Consider the following 9971-nt stretch of genomic DNA (forward strand, 5'->3'; position numbering starts at 1 on the left):
CAACCAGCAACTGAACAGCAAGAGATATATATAGTGAAGAACTCCCCAGCGCCGCCCAGCTTCCATCAACCAATCATCTGCTGAGCTGGGATCAGCTGACCACCTCGATCAGCTGACCCTTCTCCTACTGGCATAAAGAGCCTGTCTTGCGGCACGCGCGCGCGTAGCTCTCCATCTGTGTACACTACTAGGTCCAGACAAACCATACGCATGTTGCTGCGGGGAAACCGCTGCTCTGTGCGCGGACACCGCCGCCTCACTGTTAGAATGCGCGCCGGCTTCTCCGCCACAGTACCCCCCCCCCAGGAGTGGACTTCGGACACTTTCCACCAGGCTTCCCAGGATGTAAGTCATGAAACTCTTTCTTTAATTCTTCTGCATGCATGCGACAATCTGGCACCCAAGATCTCTCCTCTATGCCATATCCCTTCCAGTGGACCAGATACTGCACAGAATTCTGCACCAGGTGAGAATCCGGAATCTTTTCAATCTCATACTCTGGTTGGTCATCCACCAACACAGGGGGGGGGGAGAGGAGTCCACCTGTACTGCTGGCTTCAACAGGGACACATGGAATGATCTAAAATCTTTCATACTGGCTGGGAGATCAATGGCATACGTGACCTTATTGATTTTCTTGGCCACTGGAAAAGGTCCTATAAACTTAGGACCCAGCTTGGGTGACAATTGTTTTAAGGCCAAGTGACGAGTGGACACCCACACTAAATCTCCTGGAGAGAATCTCCACTCTACCGACCGATGTTTATCTGCCTGTTTCTTCTGGGTTTGGAAAGCTTTCCCTAGGTTTCTCTTAACCATTCCCCAAATCTCTTTCAGAGCCCTTTGCCAATCCTCCAGAGCTGGGAAAGGAGTAGATGCGACCGGTAAAGGAGCAAACTTAGGTGATCTCCCTGACACCACCTAGAATGGGGAGAACCCAGAAGAGGAGCTCTTCAGGTTGTTGTGCGCAAACTCTGCGAATGGAAAAAACTTTACCCAATCAGTTTGCGCATCAGCACCATAACACCTGAGGAATTGTTCCAGCGATTGGTTAACTCTCTCGGTCTGACCGTTGGTCTTGGGTGATAGCCTGATGAAAATACGAGTTCCATGTCTAATTGATGGCAAAGGGCCCTCCAAAATCTTGAAACAAATTGGACTCCCCGATCTGACACTACATTTTCCGGAATGCCATGCAGCCGGAAGATGTGCAGGATGAAGAGATCAGCCAATTCCTGGGCCGAGGGGAGTCCTTTCAGATGGACAAAGTGTACCATCTTACTGAAACGGTCCACTACCACCCAAATGACTGACTTGCCTTCAGACCGAGGGAGTTCACCTACAAAATCCATGGAAATATGAGTCCAGGGTTCATTGGGGATTAGCAAGGACTGTAAAGTGCCAACGGGGGCCTGACGAGAGGGTTTACTCCTCGCACATACCGCACACTCTTTTACAAATTCCTTACAATCTGTAGCCAAAGTAGGCCACCAGGCACATCTAGCTAATAGATCCTGAGTTCTGGTGGCTCCAGGATGACCAGCATTCTTGTGAGAATGAAAGAATTGTAGGATTTGTAAGCGGAAAGGCAGTGGCACAAACATGACCCCCTCAGGTTTTCCCTCTGGAACATCCTGTTGGTAGGGACTCAAAGTGGCTGTCCAATATCTCCATGTCTCAGTGGCTGCCAGAACTACCTTTGGGGGTAGGATGGTTTCAGGGACTGCAGGCTGCACTGACTCGGGCTCAAAACACCTGGAGAGAGCAGTGGCCTTGACATTCTTACTTCCAGGAGTATACGTGATTACAAATCTGAATCTTGCAAAAAACAGGGACCACCGGGCCTGGCGAGGGCTGAGTCTCTTAGCCCCCTCAATATACTCCAAATTCTTGTGATCTGTATAAACTGTGATAATGTGTTCTGCACCCTAACCAGTGTCGCCATTCCTCAAACGCTAATTGGATGGCCAAGAGCTCCCGGTTGCCGATGTCATAGTATTTCTCGGCGGCTGAAAATCTGCGAGAAAAGTAGGCACATGGGTGCAGCTTGCCCTGCAAACCTGACCTCTGAGACAACACAGCTCCCACCCCCACCTCTGAGGCATCAACCTCTACAATGAAGGGAAAGGCGACATCAACATGCCTCAGTATCGGGGCAGAACAAAACAGTTTCTTTAGGGTCGAAAAGGCCGCATGAGCCTCTGGTGACCAGTGATGAGTGTCAGCCCCTTTCCTGGTGAGACTGGTGAGGGGGGAGATGATGGTAGAGTACCCCTTAATGAACCTTCTGTAGTAATTTGCAAATCCCAGGAATCTCTGAAGTGCCTTCAGCCCCACAGGCTGAGGCCACTCCAGGGCAGCAGAAACTTTCCCTGGGTCCATCGTCAGACCAGAAGTGGAGATAATGTACCCCAAGAAGGCTACTGACTCTACCTCGAAGAGGCATTTCTCCAGTTTGGCATAAAGTTGATTCAGTCTTAACTTTTTTAAAACCCATCTGACATGCTGGCGATGTTCGAGAGACTGGCGAGAGACTGGACGAAAAGATTAGTATGTCGTCCAAGTAAACCAGAACAAACTTCCCCAACACTTCCCTGAACACCTAATTGATCAATTCCTGGAAGACGGACGGCGGTTTGCACAACCCGAAGGGCATCACCAGGTACTCGTAATGCCCGTCAGGTGTGTTGAAGGCCGTCTTCCATTCGTCACCATCCCTGATACGGACTAGGTTGTATGCCCCCCTGAGATCTAGCTTGGAAAAAATATTGGCATTGGTCACCTGTGTGAACAAATCGTCAATCAATGGCAAAGGGTAGCGGTTTTTCACTGTGATCTTATTCAGGCCTCGGTAATCAATACAAGGACGGAGGCCTCCGTCTTTTTTCTTTACAAAAAAGAAACCTACCCCTGCTAGTGAACGAGAGGGACGGATGAACCCTTTTGCCAAGTTTTCCCTGATGTATTCCTGCATAGCTAGTTTCTCTGGCCCAGATAGGTTATAAAGATGACCCCTGGGCGGCATACAACCAGATCTCAGATCGATGGGACAATCGAAGGCACGATGGGGGGGAAGTTTGTCCGCTGACTTAGGACAGAAGACGTCAGCAAATTCTGCATATTGTCTCGGCACACCTTCAACCTGAATGTTGGTATTACCCATGGTTACTTTCGCTAAACAATGATGATAACAATGGGATGACCAGCTCGTTAGCTGACCTGAAACCCAGTCTATCTGAGGCGAGTGAATTTGTAACCAGGGCATGCCAAGAATGATGGTAGATGTTGCCATACGCAAAACCAGAAATTGCAGACTTTCCCCATGTAAGACCCCCACATTGAGTTGCAAACTTGGAGTAAGGGATAAGGGGTGCCTACTCTGCAGAGGAGAGTCATCCACAGCAGTGACCTGGATTGGTTGATCCAAGGGGAGCATGGGTATTCCCAATCTTTTAGCAAAATCGTAATCAATAAAATTAGCCGCTGAACCAGAATCAATGAAAGCTTCAGTTCTGACCCTCCCATGTGACAGAACAGGGAAGTAGCAGACGATTGTCATGTAGAGGTAAATACTGCGCGCCTAGGGTATTACCTCTGACTACTCCTAGGCAGCAGCGTTTCTCGACTTCCTGGGGCAATTCTGCATTCAATGACCCTCAGTGCTGGGCCGAAATTACGCATGAGCGTAATTACGCATCGTAATTCAATGTAAATTTCCGCGTAAGCGTTACGCGTAACTTACGGTCTTACGCGTAATTATTTACGCGTAAGACCGTAAGTAGTATCGTAATTACACTGTCTACCGTAATTGATAGGCATGCGTAATTTTACGAACACTTACGCGTAATTTTACGCGTAATTACTAATGTAAAATCTCCCATTTTCTAAGAGTAGCCAATCAGTCAACATCCTAAGCAACCAATAGTATCTTATCCCGCCCTTCAGTATATGCGTACGTTTTGACGCATACGAATGATATGTACGCAATAACTGTCACATTGACGGCTATTGCGTACATATCGTCCGCATGCGTAAAAAAATACGCATTAATGGGTATTACGGCACTACGCGTAACATCGTAGTGTAAGCGCCTTCATTACGGTATCCTTACGCGTAATTGCGTAAGTTTACGCGTAATTACGGTGATGTACCGTAGATAATTTCCTATGCCGTAACCGTAATTGCGTAATGCGTAATAGCGTAAATATACGCGTAATGATCCGTAAGCGTAGATTTTTCCATTACGAGCAGCACTGATGACCCTCCTCTGCACAGTATAAACACAGCTGTTCTGTTTTCCTGCGATTTCTCTCTGACCGCGTCAATTTGGACTGACTGAGGCCGCTGGAGGAGTGGTATAGGAGGCATATCTGATCCGGTCCTTACCACGTGTTTGTCTATGATATCGTAACCGACGATCAACCCGTACTGCCAAAGAGATTGCTTCCTCAATGGTTTTCGGTTCAGGGTATCCCAACATCAATCCAAAGACTGCGTCTGATAACCCTGATAGAAAACAATCCAGTAACGCAAAATCCCCCCACCTGGCCAACACCGACCACTTCTTGAACTCAGCTGCATAAACCTCCACAGGATCTTTGTCCTGGCGCAAGGTCTTCAACTTCTGCTCAGCGGTAGAGGAAATGTCTGGATCATCATAGATTATGGCCATGGACTTAAAAAACTCCTCAATTGACCTGAGTGCTTCATGCCCTCACCCTAAATTATACGCCCAGGTCTGAGCATCCCCTGAGAGTAAGGTCTTAATAAAGATAATTCTCTGTGCCTCTGTTCCTGACAGGTTAGGCCTCAGTTCAAAATATGACATTACACGATTCTTAAAATTCTGAAAGTCAGATCTATGGCCAGAAAACTTTTCGGGTACAGACATTCTCAAGTCTGTAACTGGAGGGGATCGCACTGAATTTACAGTCGTCTGAAGGACTTGTAGTGACCCAGATAAAGCAGAGATCTGGGCCTGCTGACCGTCCATCACTCTGATGAGGTTTTCCACCGAAGTAGTGAGTGTGTCAAGACGACTGCTAAGTGCATCCATATTGGTTTGGTCTGGCATTCTGTAACGATCGGTGTCAGCACGCAGAGAGAATCTGATTATTGGTGATCTGCAGTATTACCAAGAATACAGATATATACCTGATTATTGATGATCTGCAGAATCACTGATAATACAGATATATTGCTAATCTCTGGACACCTGAAGCATGTAAGTGTTTGGTGTAACAGTAGGAATTGAACCACCGGGGTAGCAGGTGGTCCAATAAGTAGAGACATACTCTACTGCAGTCAAGGGCTCCAGGAGGAGGAGACACTGACTGGTTTAGCAGCAGTGCCCCCTCTGAGGAGCAGGGGGCCCTGCAGGAAGACTGAGCACCCAAGGGGTGGGTGACAGCCAGAAAGGACGGGCAAGCCGGGTTGGCAACACACAGACAGATAAAGTACAAAGACAGGAAGCTGATTCGGTATCCAAGGCAAGCAAGGTTTGGTAACGGAATATCAGAAGTGCAAGGTACCGAATCAGAGATCAGAGGAGTAGTCAGGAAAGCAATAAGTCATAACAGATATCAAACAATGCCTAGTCTGGGTGTGAGGTCCGTGGTCTCTACACCCTGGAACTAGTCTGATGTATAACAGAATGATAACACAAGTTCCCTAGTCTAGGTGTGAGGTCCGTGGTCTCTACACCCTGGGACTAGTCTGATGTATAACAGAATGATAATACAAGTTCCCTAGTCTGGGTGTGAGGTCCGTGGTCTCTACACCCTAGAACTGGTCTGAGGAATAACACAGATGATACACAGTATTCCTAGTCTGGGGTGTGAGGTCCGTGGTCTCTACACCCTGGAACTGGTCTAAGGAATAACACAGATGATACACAGTATTCCTAGTCTGGGGTGTGAGGTCCGTGGTCTCTACACCCTGGAACTAGTCTAAGGAATAACACAGATGATACACAGTATTCCTAGTCTGGGGCGTGAGGTCCGTGGTCTCTACACCCTGGAACTGGTCTAAGGAATAACACAGATGATACACAGTAAACTGGCTATGTGTTGATTCCCAGGTCCACCTGGTTCCACCACACTGAAGGATCTGACTAAGGTCTGAGTGCTAACACATAGGTATTCACAACGCCAGACAACCAGCAACTGAACAGCAAAAGATATATATAGTGAAGCGCTCCCCAGCGCCGCCCAGCTCCCATCAACCAATCATCTGCTGAGCTGGGATCAGTTGACCGCCTCGATCAGCTGACCCTTCTCCTACTGGCATAAAGAGCCTGTCTTGCGCCGCGCGCACGCGTAGCTCTCCATCTGTGTGCACTACTGGGTCCAGACTCCAGACAAACCAGACGCATGTTGCTGCGGGGAAACCACCGCTCTGTGCGCGGACACCGCCGCCTTACTGTCAGAACGCGCGGCGGCTTCTCCGCCATCCGTCACACCTTCCTTGGATGTGTGGTGCTGGTAGCCGTTTCTCAGGCTCCCACTCTGGACTGGAATTGAACCCTGATTCCCGACCCAATACCCGTGTTCACCATGGTACTGAGAAAGTACCAAAGAACGTTTATCACACAGCTCAATGGATGCCAGACTTGCCCTCCATAACAGATTCTCGTTGAAGGTACTGAACAGACAGCAGAAAAAGTAATTAAAAAAAAATAGATTTAAGCTTTAACAATGGTAGAGAAAGAACCATTGGAAGTTGATAAGGCAGTCAGACATTACCTAACATCACTGAATGTCAGAATCCGCTCTGCTGGCCTTGATTCCTTGGCCTGTTTTGTTTCCTATGCAGGTTGCATAGTTCAGTCCAGGGAAAAAAGGCCTTTCTGTCGGTTGGCAAGGTTGACTGATTTGCATCTACTTATCTTGCAATCTGCTTGTCTGCTTCCTTTGAAGGTTTCCAGTATAAATGTCACTTCCTCCCAGAATTCCTTGCTCGACATGGTTCCTGTCTGGTGAGATTAACCTTGGAGCCTCAGCCTCTTTTGTATCTTGTTGCGAATATTCTAGTGTAGTTAATTCTTGGGGCGTGCACTTTGCACTCCTTCTAGTGCAGTTAGGTTCTGTATTATTTGTACTGCTTATTCCTGTTTTGTCTTGTCCTGTCCTTGCGATTGTACTGTCACCAGCGGTGGCTGACAGTGAATCATTTGGTCTCGCTCCTAGATCGCATTCACCATAGCTCTAGAGGTGGTGGATCTCCCTTGTCTGTATCTTGGAGTATAACCTTAGCTGTGGTTGCTATTGGTTACTCCTTCAGTCTATTTTGTCTGGAACGAACGCTTGCTGTTGTCTGGTGTTGGGCAACCGATTAGCAAGTGTTCACGTTATCTGTTTGTCTTTGTTCTCCGTGTTCATTTGTTAGTCAGGGTTGGTACGTTTTGTCACTGTTGTGCTTAACGTGCGGTGACTGTGCTATTAACGCGCTTGTCGCTGTTGCGCTTAACGTGCGGTGACTGCATTTAAATAGTTCATTTGTTATTGTCCTTGGCGTTCAGATTGTGGTTGTTTGCTGTGTTTTCCTTATTCAGTTCATGCTCTGTCTTTGCTCAGTCTTGTGTTGCTGATAGCAATTGCCTCTCTTGCAATTAGCTTTCTCACTCTGGTCTGCTCTAATGTGATATGTCTACCATTGTGGGGTGGTGACTAGATTGGTAGACATATCACATAGTCTGTCTCTGTTCTTGCTTTCTTCTGAGTTGCTACTTTGTTGCCCAGTCTTGCTTAATCGTACAATTTCAATCTGGCATCTGTGGCTGTACAGAGGGCTTATTCCTCTGTAGTCCACAGCTCCATCATCTGGTTGAAATTCTCGTCTACAAATATATACTGGGTACTTTGCTTCTGTGATTGTGGGGATCTCCTATGCTTCAGTGCACGTGGTGTGCGCTGACTGGAAATCGCCCGCAGATCACTACACTGAGGAAGAGCAATCTTGCCATGGTGCGCAGTAGTCCAGCACGGCCATCGCTATACAAACAGCTGTTTCCGGTGCATTACACAGTGCGTTTGGTCTGTCAGTGTGAAGCAATACACTACTTACACTACCTGCTGATCCATGTATACACACGCAATATGTTTTTAAAACACTTTAGGCCTCCAATTTAGCAATGCAATGTGATTTCTGCCTTTTAGGTATTATAACTCTACTGTGTGTGAAATCTGTAATTTTCCCCGGGACTTTTGGCGTGCCCGCCTCCAGGTGTTAGACCCCTTGAAACATCTTTTCCATCACTTTTGTGGCCAGAATGAGCGTTTGAAGTTTTGAAAATTTGCCTACCTATTGAAGTCTATTGCAGTTTGCACAAACCCGAAGTTCGTGTTCGAGGTTCGCAAACCTAAAATCGGAGGTTCAAGCCATCTCTACAGCACGGCTCCTCCTTCACTGACTACAGGATGACTGTAAAATGGCTGCCTTGATCATTTCTTTTATGGGGTGGTGGGGGGTGTCCTATGTGGTAAAAATTCCTGAATAGCTGTCGTGTACCACCTGACTAAAGGGTGAAGGGCCAAAAATGCCTCCATGTTAAGGTCGAGAACTTTGCAAAAATGTTTTGTTAATTGTGAACAGTGAATGCCTGCTGTTAACTGTCCTCTGGAAAACATGTTTGCCCCACTATTTTATGATTAATACATCAATAAAGATGTCCTTCATGTATTGAACATTTTTATTATTCCATTTATATTAAATATATTTCCCGTTCTCTTTCCAGACAGTGAAAACTGCTTCCTATGTCCTGATGAAGAGTGGCCTGATAAGGAGAAAGTAAGATGTCTTTCCAAGGCCTATGATTTTCTGTCCTATGAAAATGATGCTTTGACACTCATATTTGCTTTGGCATCTTTGGTATTTTCAGCCATGACATTATTTATATTAGGAATCTTTATTCATTACTGGAACACTCCAGTTGTGAAAGCCAATAACCGGACTGTGAGCTTCATTCTCCTGACCTCCATCCTGCTAAGCTTCCTCTGTGTCTTCTTGTTCCTCGGACGTCCTGTGGATATAACCTGCATGCTGAGACAGGTGTCCTTTGGGGTCTTCTTCACAATCTCAGTGTCATGTGTTCTGGCCAAGACTGTAACTGTCTGCATTGCCTTCAAAGCCACCAAACCAGGAAGTTACTGGAGAAAATGGGCCACTATCAAACTCTCCAATTCCTTAGTGTTCACCTGCTCCTCTATACAAGCTCTGATCTGTGTTATCTGGTTGTCCATCTCTCCTCCTTATCACGAGTATGACATGTTCTCTGTTCCTGGGAATATCATCAATCAGTGTAACGAGGGGTCAGTAATTGGCTTCTACTCTGTACTGGGTTATATGGGGTTTCTGGCAGCTGTGAGCTTTCTTCTGGCTTTCATGGTGAGGACATTACCGGACAGCTTTAATGAGGCCAAGTACATCACGTTCAGCATGCTGGTGTTCTGCAGTGTCTGGATTGCCATGATCCCGGCCTATCTGAGCACCAGAGGGAAATACATGGTGGCTGTGGAGATATTTGCCATACTAGCATCTAGTGTTGGGCTATTAGGCTGCATATTTTTCCCAAAATGCTATGTTATACTTTTTAAACATGAGCTAAATATCAGCAGAAGTGTACATTCCAAAAGAAATCAAGATAGCTAAAGAGAATTGGTACTGTGAAAATATTACATAAATAAATGTACCAGCCTGTTTGTAGTCTTCTTCTAGCCTCCTCTGTGACATTTTCGCTGCTCTCCGCTGCTTTCTTGGTGATAAAATCACTATTTTATTCATTGTTTTTGTAAACAATGAAGATGGCCACCAAACAAGTAATACATCATCAGAGCAGGTGCCCGTTTGCAGTGGCTCCTCTCAAGCCTGACTTAACTGCTGGAATGTTACTCCCAGTGTTGCCTTAGCTGCTTGTCTGGGCTTTAAACTGATCTTTCTGCACTCACAGCTGTTCACAAGGTCACAGCTCTGTG

General features: G+C 46.6%; 1 protein-coding gene across 1 annotated transcript in view; it reads left to right on the plus strand.

Moving 5' to 3' along the window:
• The window catches only part of LOC137544209 (vomeronasal type-2 receptor 26-like), a 54652-nt gene extending 45004 nt beyond the window's left edge, over positions 1 to 9648 (plus strand). Inside the window, exon 6 of the mRNA XM_068265288.1 lies at positions 8735 to 9648. Within this exon, the coding sequence (XP_068121389.1) occupies positions 8735 to 9648 (914 nt within the window). The remainder of the gene's footprint in view (positions 1 to 8734) is intronic.
• The last annotated feature ends 323 nt before the right edge of the window (positions 9649 to 9971 follow it).

This window comes from Hyperolius riggenbachi, chromosome 1 (assembly GCF_040937935.1).
Source record: "Hyperolius riggenbachi isolate aHypRig1 chromosome 1, aHypRig1.pri, whole genome shotgun sequence".
Lineage (NCBI taxonomy): Eukaryota > Metazoa > Chordata > Amphibia > Anura > Hyperoliidae > Hyperolius > Hyperolius riggenbachi.